Source organism: Gopherus flavomarginatus, chromosome 1 (genome assembly GCF_025201925.1).
Source record: "Gopherus flavomarginatus isolate rGopFla2 chromosome 1, rGopFla2.mat.asm, whole genome shotgun sequence".
Taxonomy (NCBI): Eukaryota; Metazoa; Chordata; order Testudines; family Testudinidae; genus Gopherus; species Gopherus flavomarginatus.
In genome coordinates, this window is record NC_066617.1 from 329,235,158 (window position 1) to 329,254,438 (window position 19,281).

The following is a 19,281-nucleotide window of genomic DNA, read 5'->3' on the forward strand; positions in this document are numbered from 1 at the left end:
TTTCTAGAAGTTTTTAAGGAAAGTAACAATTTGAGGCTTTTCTCCAAGTAGCAAGGAAAGGGTATGAAGAGATCTCACCTTCCCACATCAGCCAAAGGGAGAAAGTAAAGCTCTCCATTCCATACAGCAACTACACTAAGTGTTTCAGAATAGAGAAATGAATTCCTGTATTTTCACAACCCCTGCACACTGGAGGCCCAAGCCTGACTAAAGTCACAAGGCACTACTGCAATATAATAAAAAGAGGAAAAATATCATAATATGAAAGATTGGAGTGCTCCTCACTCCGCCCCACATTGGATCCAGGAACAGCATGCTCCCTTTTAACAGCAGAGGATAGAGGGGTATATACTACGTTTTTCTCCAAGCTGTTGTCCCTGGACACTGGGGCTGGAGGGGGTCCTGATCTAACAAAGGGGATTTAAAGTTCCACTACTGTAGCTCAAAGGTTTTCTAAATTCACTCGCAAAAATCACTGCTAAAACAAAGGGACCACTGACTATTTTATACTAAGAGTTCTCAAAGCATTTCATAGTGCAAACCACATATTAATGAAGAGATTATTTTATAGAACACCTCCCCTTCCATTTATGATCACATAATACCCTTATGGCAGCTATGGTAACTACTTCACGCAATACTTCTGAGGGAATTCTGCACCAAAAGAATTCTGCACATATTTTAAAATCCTGCAAAACTCTGCACATTTTGTCAATAAATAAATGTTGAGGCTCCAGCATGGCAGTAGGGAGCACAAGACACTGACTGCACAGAGGTGGGAGATAATCCTGCCCCCACCCCCACTTGGAACATGGACTTTGTGGTAAAGCTGCACCCAGCCCTGACACAGTGCAAGGACCAGGCTTGCCCCTCCGTGCCAAACACACTAGACGAAGGCAGGCAGGCAGGCTTATCCCAGCAGGATCCAAGTAAGGAGGGCCTTAGTGTGAGGAAATCAAAGTGTTTGGCAATAGGGTTCTGTGTGGGGCAATCTGGGTGTGGGTGGCATGATGGGGGGGTCTGGGTGCGGATCTGGATGAACTGGGGTGCAGACACAATGGGACTCTGAAGAGGAGTCCAGGTGAATGTGGTTGGGGCTTTGGGGGGGGTAGGGGGTAGGGGTCTTGGTGTGAAATGCTCAGCAGGGGGATCCAGGTGCTGGCTTGGTGGGATTCAGTGGAGCAGGGATCTGAGTGAGGAGGGCTAGTCAGGGACGCCTAGGTGCAGATGGGATGGGGGTCAGAGTGCAGAGAGTGGTCTCAGTGCAGAGGTGGAGTCCAGGTGCAGGGAGATGGGGCTTGGCAAGGGGGCCTGGGTGCAGAGGGACTCTGGATGCAAAGAGTAAGGCTTGTTAGGGTGTAAGTTTAGGGGGGGAGGGGAAAACAGTGGCAGGGGGTGGGGTCTGGGTGCAGGTGGTGAGGCTTGGTGGGGTGATCTGGGTATGAGGTGGGTCCGGATGCACAGGGGTTAGTCAGATGAGGTAGCGGTTTCCTTCCCCATGCCCCATGGCTGAGGAGCGATGGGGGAAGGAAGTGTGGCGGGGGGGGGGGGGGGGGGGGGGGGGGGGGGGGGGGAGATTATGTGGAGCTTCCTGCAGTCAGTGAGTTTTCTGGGGGTGGGTCTGACCCAACTCTGGCTGCTCCTTGCAGAGGAAGAGAAAGTTCTGTCCTCCCCAGCCCAGCCAGGATGAGCAGCTTAGCCTGGCACAGGGTAGGGGCCACTGGCTGGAGCATCCCCAGCCCTCCAATGATTTACCTCTCTGCAGGTTGCTCCGGGCACCCAAAACAATACAATGACACTGCTGGGGAGTGGTGCATGACTGCTCTTGTGGCTTCCCTTTGCTTCCCCATCAGAAAGTTATTTCTCTGCGGGGAAGCAAAGAAATCTGTGGGGGACATGAATTCCACACCCATGCATTGTTGTAGAATTCCCCGAGGTGTAATGGAAGAATACTTACATTCTTGCAGAAAGCTGCCAAAATTAAATTAATTTAAGGCAGAAGAAGTAGAATATTTAGAAGGTAATTGTATTGTCTGGTATTTTATTACTTGCTAAACCAGTAACATTCAGGGAAAACGCAAAAGTTTCAGAGGGAATTATTTAAGTTTTACAGTAACCACACGGTGTTACTTGTGTTTCGGCACTGTGAAACAGAAGAGGGAAAAGAAAAAAACTATTTTTACCTGTTGCTGCTGTGGTTGCATTCTGGAAGAGCGTACCTCCCAAACCAGCTAAGGCTCCTCCCAGTGAAAGGCCTGTGGATGCACTTGTAGTTGGGGCAGCTGTCCCACCCAAATTTAATGTAAAGCCAGTAGAACCTGAAATTAAAAGGAAGAATGAAACCATCCTTAATACACAGACTATACAGTCTGCAGACAGCCTAAAATAATTACTCACAGGTGTGAACTGCCTCATTCATCATAAAGGCGAGTTAACACTGAATGAAATCTGCAGCAATAAACTAAATTTAATATCATCACTAGGACCCTACCAATTTCACGGACATGTCACAGACTGTGAGATCAGCCCATGAAATCTGATCTCCTCTGATGCTGGGAGCCTGGAGATCCTAGCTGCTAGCCTGGCAATGCTGGGGAGGGGTAGGAGTTGTCCTTCCCCTGCATGGCTGCTCTTGGTGGGGAGATCAGAGCTACCTCCAGAATCAGCACAGAAATGAGAGTGGTACACCCTCACTTCTGTGCTGCAGCAGCTTCGGGCTTCCGTTCCCCTCCCACTCCCATAGCTACTGCTGCAGCTCTGAGCGCTGAGCTCTTGGTTTCCTCCCTCAGTATCTCCTGCCATGCTGGGGGCTTCTGCTCCTGGCAGCTGCAGCTGGAGCAGTCTGGGCTCAGGCCCCCCGCCCCTCCCGGTCCAGTCAGGGATTGGGGCAGCCCCGCAGCCAAAGCTTTGCGCTTCTGCTCCCTGTCTCTCCAGCCAGGTCAGCCCGGAATCAGGAATTTTTCCCCTTCTCCCCCTCGGCTCCTAGCTTCCTCCCGCAGCAGTTCTGTCTGGGGCTAGGGGCTTCTGCGCCTGCCAGCTGCAGCTAAGGCAGCCCATGTTTGGGGCTTCCACCCCTCCCCCGGCAGGTCAGCCCAGGCTCAAAGCTTTTGCACCCTCCACCCTACTCCAGCCAGGGCTTGGGGCTTCTACCCTCCCCAGCAGATGCAGCGCCTCTGCTGCTCCAGCCCAGTCTCAGGGCAGCCCGGACTCAGGGCTTTCCCCTCAGCCATGGTTTGGGGCAGTCAAGACTCAAGGCTGCCCGTGCTTGAGGCTTCCACCCTAGGGCTTCTTCTGGGGCTGGGCACCCATATTTCCAGGGGACCCCTGCCTTAATCTGTCACTGTCCTGGACTAGCAGGTAGGAGCCCCCGGATGCGGCATTCCTAGCAGTATGGGGGAGATCCTACCAACCCCCACCTCCTGGAACCTCCTCTAACTGCAGGAAGCTCTGAGGCTGCTGCCTAGTCAGCACAGAAGTGAGGGTAGCAATCTTGGGACCGCCACCTTACCCCTCCCCGCCCAACAACTCTGCAACCCCTCCATGATCCCATTTTGGGTCAGGACCCCCACTATTACAACACCGTGAACTTCCAGATGTAAACATCTGAAATTGTGAAACTGACCAATTTATAAACCTGCTGGCTGTGAAATGGACTGTGAATTTGGTAGGGCCCTAATCACCACCAACAGGGGTCAACTGTACTGACTGTAATATTCATTTTAAAATGTAATTCAATCAAAACATCCTTTATACAAGTTTACGTGAAGCTCCCAAAAATTTTTAAGACTTTCCAGCAGAATGCTGCAGAATCTGACGCAATTTAGGTACTTGTTGCTGCAAACTAAGTGGAATCTTGGTCTTAGTTCGGCATGTAGGTGAAGATGACTAGATCCAGCTGAACACTGAAGTATCTCACATAGTGGAGGCTAAAAACAACCGCTAATTGTGACTTTAAAGCTTCTACTTGAATGGATGATTTGAGTTTTTGGAGCAAGCAGAGAATAAGAGATGAAACATTGTGGCATCTTGACAAACGAGAATGTGGGAAAGTGCGGTGAACAGCTTTGGTGTACACACATACGGTTAGCTGATGTAGCTGGCTTTTCAATGAAAACTTGATTATGGAAAATATGGTTGTGTAAACTGCATATATGGAGAAGGTGCCAACTGCACATTAGTATGTTAAGCATGGGACATCTTACCGTAGGTACATATTCTCCATCATGCTTTAACAGTACCAAAACCATTTGTCTCATTGACAGTAGACATTGACCATTTTCAACATTATGATGCCCTTTCTACACTTGGGAGATCATTTTTAAAAACAATTTCCCACCACTGCCAACACAATTGAGCTCCACTGTATTGGCAACATTAGAAATCCTGGTGTAGATGAGACATCACCTATAACTATCAGATGATGTGGTGATTAAAAGAAACTCTGAGCATTTAATCAATATTGGGCTTAAAACAATGATAGTACTTGCTGACCCATCTAAGCTAGGATTCCTAACATAAACACCAGTGAACCTCAACCAGTCACTTAAATTCTGTGTTTCAGACTAGTCCCATGTAAAAGGCAGGCAATGACAATATGAATAGTGAGGATGCTCATCTATTTCAGAGTGCTTGTAAAGTACTTTGATATGCCTCAATGCAAAATGCTGCGCGGAGTGCAAAACAGTATTTCCTTACCTGCTGCAGGAGTTGACGTAAGAGCAGAAGAAAGTGAGAGGCCACTTGCTGAGGTAGAAGTAATAGGCAAAGCAAATGGTGTGGCCGATCCTGCAGGTTTGTTGAACCCTAGACTAAAACCTGTGGTAGAGGCTGATGTAGCGGCAGGAGCTCCTACAACAATGAACATAATTCTTAAGACATTTTGTTGAGGCATAAATGTTCAAGTTAACATTTTTGTCACCAGATGTCATGCATTCTAAACACCAAAATTTCAAAGTAAACTTATCACCTTCAAAATGAATTTTACCAAGTAAATGCCATGACAAGGACCTTGAAGGAATCTCACATAACCCTATATTTTGGTTTGGTTCCTTTCTACACAAGGAAGACAAGATTATGTATAAAAGCTTATCACAGCATTTCCTCTCTTCAAATAGGAAGGTCCATACATCTTACAATAGGCCTTGTTTATTAGTATCTGTACAGTCAAAACTGAGACCTGTCAGTCATTGGCTGAGGGATAAACCCTTCTGCTGAAAAGGGAACAAGCTAACAACTGTCAGATGTATAAATGAAAATTGCATCCTTCTAATTTAAATTGAGAGTTAAACGTTATTCATTTATCTCTTGAGTAGTGATCCTTCTATTAAATCAGGATGATTTGGATTTGTGGTCATTACTTCTAGAAGAAAGGAAGTTTTACTGTTCTTCATAAAAGGAAGGTCCTCAGAATCCCACAGTGGTAATCCAACAGCATGTAGCTATGAAGAGAAATTAACCTAACATATAAGCAAACTCTAATATGCACCCAGATTGTTTTGATTTACTGATAGATTTATTATATCCTGCAACATCATAATCCCAAATACAGCACTGAATGAGACTTGCATATCAGCTTTGAAGTATTTTGATACAGAACACAGGGAGGGACAGGAATTCATGTGGCAGATTTCTTTAAATTATGGATCCACCCAGAAAACTGCTACACCTCTATGCTGAGCACACTTGAACAGAAAGTAAATTCTTTGACTTGTATATGTTGTCCCTTACAGTTAGAATACAGGTAACCCTTGCTAGAACGCCCTTTGCAATAGTGAAATTTGGGCTATAGTGAATGTGGTCCTGGATCCCACCTCTAGCCCCAAGGCTGCTGGAGGAACACTGTCAGCGTCTGCAGCAGCCCTGGGGCTGAAGAAGTCCTCTGCCCCAGCCATGGCTGGAGAATCTCTTCCTCTTCCCTGCCCTCTCATCACTAGAACAAATCCCTGGATATACCAAAAAAATGGCTTGGCTCCCCAGGCCATTGTTACAGCGAGGGTGTACTGTACATGCTTCAGTTTTGTCTAGACATTTTAGCGCTGCACAGACATCAGGATGTAAAAATCCATACAGAATGGAAAGGAGTACCATAGCTTTTCCATCAGTCGTGTAGACTGTATGTGTGATTGTAGTAGAGTAACATATAGAGCAGACTTTAAGGACGAATGTCAAGATCATGCAAAAAAAAATTTATAAAGGACAGGTGCTGTGTTTTTTATAGACAGAGCTCCCAAATCCAATATTTGCTTGGCTGCAAGAATGACTTGGTAAGAAGGTCCACCAAGTGTTCAAAGCGCGGTCATGTGCAGGGTAAACAGCACCAGGTTAGAGTTCTGTTGAAGTTTATGAGAAGCTGATTGAAGAAATTTTAGTATATAGATGGAGAGGTTCTTCCCACTGGACACCCCCCTACATGGGATACATTTAATGTGTGCTTTAACTTGGGCACCTTTAAACTCATAGTGAAACAGTCCTGATGGAACTCTAGTAGATTCTCTATTTTTGTCAAACTTGGTATAACTACTTACTGAACACCAGCGTTTAGGTTTTAGTCAGATTATGGAGCACACTACCTTAGTGAACTTATTTGGAAGTTAGAAGCTTAAAGATTTTCTGCCCAAATATAATTCCTTCAGTTGCTTCCTTTCAAATGCCAGGAAGACAGCTTTATTAGGTAACATGATGGGACTGTATGTATATAGGTCCTTTCTGAAGGTCAGAAACATTTGCAATTCTGTTTAGGTCCTTATAGTGGGCACACCTCATTGTTATACCAGGTTTTAGTGTCATGTTATTAGGTCTGACAATAATACTCTGTGCAGCCAGTATGATGCCACCGGAATCATTACAGCCCACTCATTAATTCTGGGTTGTTTTGGATAGAAACAGTAATGGCGAGAAGGTCTTTTGGCCAGGACTAAGAAAGCTCAACTTGGTAACTGGAGGGTAACTGCCAGTTTGCCCAATGAAATGAGTGACTATTTCTCCGTACAGGAGAGGACACCACTTCCAAACACATGTTCTAGGAGTCATGCAGTCTGTTTTGGGGGTGATTTTCCCTTGATTTGTTTTATCTTCCTCTATTACACTGGGCCTCTTTCATTGAACTTGTTCACAGAACGGCATCAAAATGGTCTGATGCTATAATATGATTGTATCCCCTTTTACGCTGCTTTGAATGGTGGTATAACTTACTTTAATTTCACCTAGGACTCAGCTGCTGCTTTCGGCGAGGAGCTATTTTGCTTTGCTATCTGATTTTCAGGAACAGGTACACTTACATCTGCATTTCTTGCCATAACCATGGCTGAGAAATATGAAATATTTAAAGAAGCATCAGAGAAACAACGAAGGTAGAAATATCTTCCGAAGGCTCCTTCCCAGCTCAACACTTTTTGTCCGTCCATCAAAAGGAGTTAGAGAACAAGTCTGTTCATGTCAGGTTCACTCAAGCGAAGGGTAGGCAGCAAAGTTCTTTTTTAACAACAAATCCACTTGTCTTTCTATTGGAGACTCCATGGGGATCTGAACCTACAAACTTTGAATCCAACAAAGTTTCACCTGTTTCCTTTCCTACCCTTTGTCTAACTTGTCTATTTAGACTGTCAGCTCTTTGCAGCAGAAAATATACTGCGCCCAGAACAATGGGCCCCAACCTAACTAGAATGATAATATTTGTTGATTTCAATTTACCAATGCAAGTTCATCACCAAAGACAGTAATACCACCTGAGGTGAACAAGCTAACACATTTCAGTCATACTGAATGGAAGACCAAAAGACAGCTTTCCACAACCAAATGGATCTTGACACTGTGAATGAAGAAACACTGAATGAGACAGTGCTCTCTCTGTGCATGACCCACAGAGGCAATGTGCATTCCCATAAACATTATACAATAAGTGGTTTATCCACACAGAAAGTCAACAATTTTAGGTCTTGAAAGAGTTCTGTACTCCCTCAACTGTGTAGAGGCAGCAGTTTTGATGGAGAACATCAGAGTGGATATTGCCACATCTAAGGTTGATAGACGCACAATGAACTTTGTTATGGGAAGGAACCATTGCTAAAAGTATATCTGTGAAGAAACATGAATGTTTCCCTGAAGAGCCTCAATTTGAAAAATATACATATATATGTATCTCAAACAGCATTGACATGGCTCCTAAAGCTCAGCAGGCCCCAGAAATTTAAGGGTGAGCAAGTGTGAACTAGACAGAGCACCCACGTTTCTCAGTTCAGTGCGCCTTGGTCCAATATCACATATATAGCCCATGGCCTCATTAGTCTCAGCCAACAGTATATCAATCCTTCAAAACTAGTTTAAGCACATTGCCATAAAAAGAGCCAAAAGTTTCCTCATAACCACGTGTACCTGACCTCTCATCAATGGCAGCATTAAACCTGTGGCAACTACAATAATTCCTTACGTGGAGAAATAGTAATATACTTTTAGCTGTTTTTAATATGAGGAGAACCCATGCCATGCAGCTACCAGGTCTCTGCCTCAGCAAGTGCTCACAGTACGAGAACAATTGGTCTAGAGCAGTAGTTCTCAAACTTTTGTACTGGTGACCCCTTTCACATAGCAAGCCTCTGAGTGCAAACCCCTTATAAACTAAAAATGCTTTTTTATATATTTAACACCAGTATAAATGCTGGAGGCAAAGCGGAGTTTGGGGTGGAGGCTGACAGCTTGTGACCTCCCATGTAATAAGCTCACGACCCCCTGGGGGGTCCCAATCCCCACTTTGAGAACCCCTAGTCTAGAGCATATTTGTTTGCCTCCAAATACTAATAGCTTCTAAATATGTGGCTCTTACCCAGTGTTAATCCTGTAGCAATAGTTGTAGCTGTTCCTGCCAAGAAAAACAAAATAAAAATCCATAATCAACTTTATATCATATTTTACCAAGCTTCAGACACACAATTTAGTAGTTTGTTAGTACCAATAAAATACTGAATTATATTGTGTTGCAGTCTCCACAATGACACAAGATACACCGCTACCTCGATATAACACAAATTTGGATATAATGCAGTAAAGCAGTGCTCCCGAGGTGGGGGGGGACGGGGGGAGAGGCTGCGCACTCCGCTGGATTGAAGCAAGTTCAATTTAACACAGTTTCACCTATAACATGGTAAGATTTTTTGGCTCCCAAGGACAGAGTTATATCGAGGTAGAGGTGTATATAGGAATAAGTTTTATAAAGTGTTTCTGGACATAAAAGATTTACTCTAGTTTAGAATCTTAAACACAAAATAAGAATAGGTTTCAAATAAATATTAGCAGTACAAACCCTCCTGGGAAAGCATAATTAACTTGTCAACAATGTACAGAAATCATTTGTGTTGAGGAGCCATTGGTAAATAGCGACTATGCAATTAAAATGCCAGTTAAGCAGTACACTACAATTTAAATGAAATTAAAGCTACTAAAAACAAAAGAGTTTTTAAATGGTTGAACTCCAGATTTACATGCTGTCAGGAATGCCAACATGCACAACACTCTGGTTTTGCATTATAGTGTAAAAGATCAGAGTCCATGGTCTACTCAGAATACTGGGTCTCAAATTAGTTTCTTCCCCATAGAACTTTAAAATCATAATTGATCACTCATTACAGAGTTATGCAATTCCAGCCTCTAAGAAATTTACTTCTAATTCACTTAGAGGACAATAACGGGGGAGAGGGATAGCTCAGTGGTTTGAGCATTGGCCTGCTAAACCGAGGGTTGTGAGTTCAAGCCTTAAGGGGGCCATTCAGGGATCTGGGGCCAAAATCTGTCTGAGGATTGGTCCTGTTTTGAGCAGAGGGGTTGAATTAGATGACCTCCTGAGGTCCCTTTCAACCCTGATAGTCTATGATTCTAATGGATCACTCAAACAGAGAGGCAAGCTAAAGGGATAAAGCAATCCATATCACAGAATCAAAGAACTGGAAGGGACCTCAAGAGGTCATCTAGTCCAGTCCCCTGCACTCCTGGCAGGACTAAGTATTATCTAGACCATCCCTGACAGGTGTTTGTCTAACGTGCTCTTAAAAATCCCCAATGACAGAGACAATCTCCCTAGACAATTTGTTTATAATATCCAATGATGTAACAATGTTACAAATATTCCCTGTAAGAGGTAACTTTAGACAATCACATTAGAGTGTATGAAAGAGACAGCATTCTCAAAAATCAACAGAGCCAGTATACAATTCACTAATATTAGCTATTGTGCATGCGCGATGGCCAATTTTAAAATGGTACAAGTTTTCTTCTGTACCCCTGTTAAATAACCCACAGAACGGTTTGTACAAGACTGAAGAAAAGGCCTCTGTTAGCCTGAGAAAGTATACACAACTGCCCAAACTCAGAAAGGAAGTTTTGACCAAATAATTATTGCTAATATGAAGCGCTTATAAGAACTATACATTTTAAATGACAACATAATAGAAAATTAATGTGTTTATGGCATCTTAGCAATGATTTTCAGAATATCCTTAAAGACAAAGTACAGTACAACCGTAAACCCACACTGCACTGAACCTTCATATTGTATTCAACTGCAAGCTATAATCCACACAAAATTTTGGTGGCCTCTCCCTCCAGGAAATATACAGACAAATCCACAATTTAGGGAAGTCTTGTTGGAATGGCCAAAGCCTCCATAAAAATCAGTGTTTCATAGTATAAAATTCCAACTCCTATACAAAATTCACACACAGGACCAGATAAAAATTTCAGATAGCAAGTACATTCATCTATTAAAGATTCAGTTATGAGGGTTTTCTGTAATAGTAATGCTGCAATGCATTATTAAGATCTTATTTTTTAAAAAGATAACAGATTTGCTAACAATGTATATAGCTATAGTTAAAAACATTTCAGCACACTTTGTAGTGCATTAGTCTTCTTTTTTGTGTTTGTTCATTTACTAATTAATGAAACACATAGATTATGCAAAAGCCCAGATTTCTGCTACATTAAAGGAATAAATCCACATGCATTTTCTACCTGTATTAGTACCTCCTAGAGCAAGCCCAGTGGTAGATTTTGAACCAAACAGTCCACTTCCAAAGCCCACTGATGGAGCTGATGTAGTTGCTGTAGCAGTCGAGGAGCCCAAGGTTCCAAAATTAAGACCTCCGGTTGAGCTATTACAAGACAAAACTGACTATTAGCATCAATTATTTTGCAAACTAACCCATTTCATACGTCCATATTTGCAATTATTTCATCCATGTCCCTCCCCAAGCATAGCCAACAGATCTCAGCCATTAAAACACTAACCTCTCTTTAAAAGTAAGTTCCAAAGCAATTGGTTTGTCAAGATATAGCTATCAAACTTTACTGCCAATAACTAAACCATCACAAAGATTAATTTACTTTCAGTTTATCACTCATGGATTATTAAACTCTAAAACCCTCACTTCCAAATTAAGCCTCCATTTTTGCAAGTTCAATTCTGAAGCAAATTGTGCCACTAATTCCTTCATGTTTTTTTCCTGACAATTTACTGCACATCACTACTTGTGGGCATATTCACTGAGTCATCCAAGCTCAGTTTATAAATCAGGCCCTAATAAGCATGACAAAATTATACGGGTTTTTTGGTATTTACATTTTAGAAAGTGTATTGTGAGGAGCAAAAAATCCTTAATGTAAAACAATAAGTTGCAGTAGATGTCAAAAGCAGCAATAAGCAGAGGGTATTTCAGTACATTATTAATGGTATATAATGTGTTACATCTTCAACATGCTAGTTAGGACATCAATATGCTTAAATTGTGTGAGACACCAAAGAAACAGTAAGGCAGTAGCACTGTTGGGTTCCCCAATGTAATCCTTAGCAAAAGGGAAGCCTGTCACACACTGTGCAGATACAGTCAAATGAAATTTGACTGGCATGTTCTCAGTGAATCATTAGCTACACTAAGGCCATGTCTACATCTAAAATTTTGCAGCGCTGGTTGTTACAGCTGTATTAGTACAGCTGTATAGGGCCAGCGCTGCAGAGTGGCCACACTTACAGCAACCAGCGCTGCAAGTGGTGTTAGATGTGGCCACACTGCAGCGCTGTTGGGCGGCTTCAAGGGGTTTTGGGGAAGGCGAGAGCAAACCGGGGAAGGAGACCAGCTTCGCCGCGGTTTGCTCTCGCGTTCCGCGAACCACCCTGCAAACCGCAGGGAAGGAGACCTGCTTGTTCGGGGAACGCGAGAGCAAACCGCGGCGAAGCTGGTCTCCTTCCCCGGTTTGCTCTCGCATTCCGCGAACCACCCTGCAAACCGCAGGGAAGGAGACCTGCTTGCTCGGGGGTTCGGCGAACGCGAGAGCAAACCGGGGAAGGAGACCAGCTTCGCCGCGGTTTGCTCTCGCGTTCCCCGAACAAGCAGGTCTCCTTCCCTGCGGTTTGCAGGGTGGTTCGCGGAACGCGAGAGCAAACCGCGGCGAAGCTGGTCTCCTTCCCCGGTTTGCTCTCGCGTTCCCGGAACCACCCAGCAAACCGCAGGGAAGGAGACCTGCTTGCTCGGGGTTCGGGAAACGCGAGAGCAAGCCGGGGAAGGAGACCAGCTTGATTACCAGAGGCTTCCTCAGGTATGCTGGGATACCTGCTTATTCCACGGAGGTCAAGAAAAGCGCTGGTAAGTGACTATACTTGATTACCAGCGCTGGATCACCAGCGCTGGATCCTCTACACCCGAGACAAAACGGGAGTACGGCCAGCGCTGCAAACAGGGAGTTGCAGCGCTGGTGGTGCCCTGCAGATGTGTACACCTCCTAAGTTGCAGCGCTGTAACTCCCTCACCAGCGCTGCAACTTTCTGATGTAGACAAGCCCTAAGATGGCTTGTAAGCAAGGGCGGCAAGCCACGGGGGGTGCTCTGCTGGTAGCCATGAGGGCAGCAGGCAGGTTGCCTTCGGCAGCATGTCTGTGGAGGGTCCGCTGGTCCCGTGGCTTCGGTGGACCTCCCACAGACTGCCGCTGAATCCGTGGGACCAGCGACATCCCGCAGGCAAGCCGCCGAAGGCAGCCTGCCTGCCGTGCTTGGGGCAGCAAAATACCTAGAGCTCCACCTGCAAAATACCAGTCCAGCTCCACCTGCATTCCCAGCAATATAAGCTGTAATATTCTCTAACCTGCAGAGGCTGGAGTTGTACCAGTTCCTAAACAAAATTGTTTACACCTTTCCATATTAAGCCCCTCCTTTCTACTGCATGTGGCACATGTGGAGACCTATGGGACAATAATTCAACTCTCCTTAGAAACGTGCACTTTTTTATTTTCCCTCTGGATGAAAACAGAATTCAGATCTTGGATTTTAAAAGCAAAGCCTAAGCCTTTGGGGTCAGGAGGGGGGTACTTGTTAATTGCAGTAGCAGGGTACACAGCAAAGCGGAAAGGAGATTTCCAGAATACAAATACTGATTCCCACTTATCCCTTTGGAGCATACGGCTGGACGGGACATCGCCCCACGCCCCCAAACGCAGCACCACACTTGCGTTTGCGGACGCCACTTGCGATGAAGCCCGTCAGTCGCTTTTGCGCAAGCGGAGCCTGACGGCGACTGGGCAGAAAGGGGCGTTTCTCCAGCCCCTCCAAGCGCCGAGCTACGGGCCTGTCCCCTCCGGAGCGCTCTGCCGCCGCTGCAGAAGAAGCGGGCGGAGAAACCCCAGCAGGCCCCGAGTCACACACACGCGCCGGCCCCAGACTCCCACCTAGGGACGGGGACACCCCGCCCGGAGCAGCGCGGCGCTGGCGGCCACGAGAGGAGGCACGTGAAGAGCAGAGCAGGGCCGGGCCGGGCCCGGCGCTGCTGGAGAGGCGCTCCCGGGGCCCGGCTCCGCCTGCGGGGAAGCGGGGTCAGGCTCAGAGACGTGGGGCCGCAGCGGGCAGGGCCCGATCGGGCGCTCGCCGCCCCACGCGGGACGGGCCCATCCCGGGCCCGAGCAGGGGGCGGGCGGGCCGCGGTTACCTCGGCTGGACAGCTCCGAAGGAGAAGCCTCCCCCGCCGCCGCCTCCCGCCCCAGCAGCGGAGCCCAGCGTGCCGGCCCCGAAGGAGAATCCCGCAGACATGGCGGCGGCCTGTGTCTCCTCAGCTCCGCATCGCTCCCGGGCGCCAACTTCAAGCGCGGCGGCTGACTCCCGGTCCCTACGCGCGGCAGTGCGGCGAGAATGGCCCCCTCCCCCGCCGCAATGCACCCAGGGATAGTGGGGGAGCCGGCTGCGCGCGGACTTTACTTAAAGGGACAGTAACGGCGGCAGGCGGGCAGCTGAGCCCTTCGCTCCGGGCGGCCGGGGCTCTGCTCCCTGGGTCATCGCGCAGGCGGGGCGCCTAGGCCCGAGGCAGTAGCAGCAACCAGGCCCGGGCGCCCCCCCCCCGCCCCGGCACGTGGCCGGGCGTGAAATTCCAGCGGGATCCTGCGCTGAACTAACAGTCCGGGGGGTCGCCGCGCCCCCCTCCCCTAGATTTTGCAGCATCCCGGTGTGATGTCACCCCCGTCTAGGGTGACCAGATGTCCCGATTTTATAGGGACAGCCTGATTTTTTGGTCTTTTTCTTATACAGGCTCCTATTACCCCCACCCACTGTCGCGATTTTTCACACTTGCTGTCTGGTCACTCTACCCCCATCTCCTAATTTGCCCCATAGGTTCTGACAAGCACGATGCCAAAATCAGGGCACTGCTGCAACAATGTCCCACCCAGCGTATAACTGTCACCCTGGTTTCCTCTGTCCCCTGTTTCTGACATCTTTATACCACTGATAACAGCGGTGTTTCCATCCTGTCCTGCAACACAGACTAGGGTGGCCAGACAGCAAATGTGAAAAATTGGGATGTGGATGAGGGGTAATAGGAGCAGGAGTGCCGGCAGCCTTTTTGGTGCCCTAGGCGGCAGAAGGTCCTGCCCCCAAAATGGCACTCTCGACAGAGGCGGCGGAAGGTCCCGCCCCTGAAATACCGATGACAACCACAGTGGCTGAACATCTGGCCACCGCGGTCGCCGCCTCCCAAATGTTAGCGCCTTAAGCAACCGCCTAGCTCGCTTAATGGGTTCCACCGGCCCTGAATAGGAGCCTATATAACAAAAAAGATCCCAAAATCAGGACTGTCTCTATAATATTGGGACATCTGGTCACCCTAACACAGACTGAGGCGACAAGTCTCTGTCCTCTGCACATGCTCAACTTTAAGCATGTGAGTAGTTCTACTGAAATCAATTGGACTAGTCTCAAATTTAAAATTACGCACATGCTTTGTAGAATTGGGGTCTTGGCCTAAACCATTCGATGGAAAGTATGTAAAGTTATTCATAATCTTGCAGTCCATGAAAAAGTCTACATATGAAAATTCACCTTACTGCAAACTTTGAAATGTTAAAAAAGTTATTTATTTATTACTTTGAGTTACGGCGGGAGTGAAAATCTGCATTAGATTGCAGCCTTAACAATCACTCCAGTCTCGTAAACCCAGAGATGCATACTTCCATGATGGTATCCATTTTTCTATAATACACAGACATGGAGTTCCAAATAAACATATGTACATATCTTAGTTTATGATCATGTATAGCTATAGGTCCATAATACAAAGTATTGCAACAATTAAACATTGAAAAAAGTACTGTATAATCAACAAGCATGTGCCCTTTAAAAAAAGAAAGAAAGGACATTCTGTGCAAAAAAATATATTAATACAATGTTTGGGCTGAGATTCTGTATGCATATAAGGCAGAGGCCAGAATGTTACTGCATACCTGTGGAAAGGGGACTTAAACATGCCTCAAACAAGCAACTGAAGATTCCCTGTCTGCTGCAAAGTCTTTAAGGCAAAGCAGAGCGCACTAGGTAGTTGCACTGGATGGTTATGTTTTGGTTGGCCTGTGCTTATATTTACACCTGGATGCTTGAGGGATAGCCTTCTTATGATCCTTGTGACACCAGCTTTCAGGAGCGCTGCCTGTACCTCCACAGCCTGTGGAGACTACCCATGGACAAGGAAGATAGACTTCTCTTTTACACAGATGCTGTCCAACATCTAAGCTCAACAGAGTTTTCTTCCTGGCCTATAGGGACCCACCATTAGGGCAGCTAACAAAAGAGACCTGAACAAGACTGGTCAATTACACAAGAAGGCAAAATGCCATTGCCTGTTAGGTTCTTGATGACGATGGAGTTTGAAGTAATGTTTCTTACCTACTTGTGGAATCAGTCTGAGGGACACCCTTACAACATAGCCCCAGACAAAAGAGATCATTCTTTCTTGACATGGCAGTGACTGTGACCCAGTCTCCCCCACAAGTAGTGCAGATGCAGTTTTTATCTGTCTGGATTTTGACCAGGCCAACTGTTTTGTAAAGGTTCTGTGTTGTCCCTTCAGCTTTTTAACCTTTACCCATTTTTTCCTAGTTTGGTCTAGATGACATCGACATGATGATGCCTCTGAGCATTTCCATTGTTTGAAATTCACTCCTTGACTTGCCAACTGGATCATGATGTCACAAATGTTGCATTGTACTTACCAGTCAGTAAGCAGTACATCAGCACAAAATACAAACATCAGGGAAGCTTCATGTTAAAAGTTCTAGCTGCGCTGTGATTGACTCTGTGCTAGCAATCCCCAGACTTGGACAGACATGACTGTAATCTAGAAGAGTTTTCTTGACCAGTGAGGACAGATTTTTTTTTTCTTTTTTAAGAACTACTGTATTCTGTAGACCACCAACATAGACACCCCAAATAGTCTGTAGTATAATTTTATAAAGATGGTCCTCAGAGGGAAAATCCCAGTGCACTGGTCAGGAAAACTGCGCTGAAGCAAAACTTACCGTGTTTAAATCAGGGGAGCTGGACAATCTCCATCCCAGAATATGGAAAGATCTGGCACATGAAACTGCAAGCCCAGTAGTAATGATTTTAAATAAATCTGTCAAATCAGAGGTGGTACTCTATGACTGGAGAATAGCAAACATTGTACCTATATTTTAAAAGGGTAAGGTTGATCCAGGCAACTACTGACGCATCAGTCTGACCTCAATGCAAGACATTTGAACAAATTTTGAAAGAAAGAGTAATAAAAAACATGGAGGTAAATGGAATAAATTGAAATTTGGGTTTACTGAAGGTAGATTGTGCCAGACTAACCTGATATCTTTCTGTGATAAGATAACTGATTTTTTTAGACATGGAAAATGCAGTTGATCTAATCAACTACATTTGATATGGTGCCACATGGAAAATTATTTGTTACAATGGGGATTAGCACAAGAATTGTACAGTGGGTTAGGAACTGGCTAATTTGGTGGATGATAATGGATTGTGCAGAAAAGAGAACTATTAAGTGTGGGGGAAGGTTCTAGTGGATTTCCTCAAAGATCAGTTTTAGGAGTCATTGTCGATACAGAGAATTGGAATATTATACAGGAAGCATTGGATGACCTTAAGGACTGTAGTAATAGAAATGGAATGAAATTTAATAATAGTACAAAATGCACGATCATTGCACTTACTAAAAACAAGAAATTCTGATATGAGCTGAGGGTTCATCAGTGTATTAGTTGATCACAGGATGACTATGAACCACCAGTGTAATGCAGCTGTGAAAAAGAAATATGATCTTAGGATGTATCAGGCTAGGTATTTCTAATAAAAATAGGGAAGTATTAAATGCCGTTGTACAAGGCACTGGTGAGACCTCCCTAGGATAAATATAAAATTAAGAATTAGAGTTAGTTTAAGTTTGGTAAAGGAAATAAATGTGTTGTAAAAAAAGGCCCTGACTAGCAATTAGAAGGAAAGGCCTTGAAAATAATTAATTATAGGGCCAGAAGGAATGAAGTAGGGAAGATGTCTGTTTCAAAGAATAACTAATAAGATAAGGGGAAGTTTCTAAAAAGGAGGACTCTGACTGATAGGGATGACTGCAGATGGTTTTAAATAAAGAGAATCTGTCCTAAAATGAGCCAACATGACCCTTCCCAACCCACACACCGGTGTTAACACCTATGTGAATCAATGTGCAATGAAAAAACTGCTGCTCAGCAAGAAGGTAGGGAGGAAAGGCCTAGGGAAGGATGGAGGTTGTAAATCTTCTCAGGATTAAAACTGGAAATAAGGGTGATCTGTCTCCAATTGGTTTTTAGGTGAAGTCAGTACTTGGCGATGACATCACTTGTTTGTTGAAGGGTATAAAAAGTAAACTTTGAAAGGGTTCATTGCTAATACCTGCCTGACTGTCCGTGGGCCACATCCAGTCTGCAGGACCGTCCTGCCCAGCCCCTGAGCTCCTTCCCTGGGAAGCTAGCCCCTGGCCACTCCCCTGGTGTTCCCTCTCCCCCACAGCCTCAGCTCACTGCGCCACCAGTGCAGTGCTCCAGGCGGCGGGGCTGTGAGCTCTTGACGGGCAGCGCAGCTGCAGAGCCACGCATGGCCTGACCCAGTGCTCTGTGCTGTGTGGTGGTGTGGCTGGCTCCAGCCAAGCGGCACAGCTGCCTGTCCTGGTGCTCTGGGTGATGCAGCTGTAGCGCCGCCAGCCATCAGTGCTCCAGGCAGCGCGGTAAGGGGGCAGGGAGTGGAGGGGTGGGGGGTTGGATAGAGGGCAGGGGAGTTCGGGGTGTGGATAGGGGGTGGTCAGAGGGTGGGGAACAGGGGGGTTGAATGCGGGCAGGGTCACGGGGGGACAGTCAGGAAGGAGGTGGAGTTGGTAGGGGCAGGGGTCCGGGGGTGGTCAGGGAGCAGGGGTGTGTGGCAGGGGCAGGGGTTCCGGGGAGGCTGGCAGAGGACAAGCAGGGGGGGTTGGATGGGGCAGGAATCCTCGGGGGCTGTCAAAGGGTGAGAAGCGGGGGGGGGTGTCAGATGGGGGCAGGGTCAGATAGGGGGTGGGGGCTGGGCCACACCTGGATGTTTGGGGAGGCGCAACCTCCCGTCACTGGTCCTCCATACAATTTCCGAAACCCAATGTGACCCTTGGGCCAAAAAGTTTGCCCACTCCGATCTAAACACCCCTAGAGTTAGCTCATTTGTAAGTATCTGATTCTTGATCAATTGTTTATAAATGTTTTGTTACTGCATTGAGTATAGTAAATTGCTTATTATTTAGGCTTGTTCAGAGCAATTGTATAAATACCATTTGGCCTTCAGATTTAATAAAGGAATTTATGGTTAAATTACTGTTGTGGTAGTACTCTGCATAAATATTAATAATTCCAACAACTTCATCTGGAATACTGTGTACAGTTCTGATCACCCAAGTTCAATAAAGATGAATTCAATATAGAAAGCTGCACAGAAGGGCTGGT

General features: G+C 45.9%; 1 protein-coding gene across 3 annotated transcripts in view; it reads right to left on the bottom strand.

The window, feature by feature from the left end:
- NUP58 (nucleoporin 58) overlaps positions 1 to 14,115 on the bottom strand; it is a 52,737-nt gene extending 38,622 nt beyond the window's left edge. Inside the window, exons 1-5 of one of the 3 annotated variants that reach the window (XR_007772196.1) lie at positions 13,959 to 14,115; positions 11,011 to 11,138; positions 8,819 to 8,854; positions 4,696 to 4,848; positions 2,220 to 2,318 (exon numbers count right to left, since the gene is read on the bottom strand). Coding sequence is in view for 1 of the 3 variants with exons in the window: in XM_050937246.1 (XP_050793203.1) it covers positions 2,220 to 2,318; positions 4,696 to 4,848; positions 8,819 to 8,854; positions 10,999 to 11,138; positions 13,959 to 14,059 (529 nt within the window). In the remaining 2 variants the exon portion in view is untranslated. Of the gene's footprint in view, positions 1 to 2,219; positions 2,319 to 4,695; positions 4,849 to 8,818; positions 8,855 to 10,998; positions 11,139 to 13,958 lie in introns of all 3 variants that reach the window. The other 2 variants (XR_007772195.1, XM_050937246.1) reach the window with 2 other exon arrangements.
- Positions 14,116 to 19,281: the final 5,166 nt, after the last annotated feature.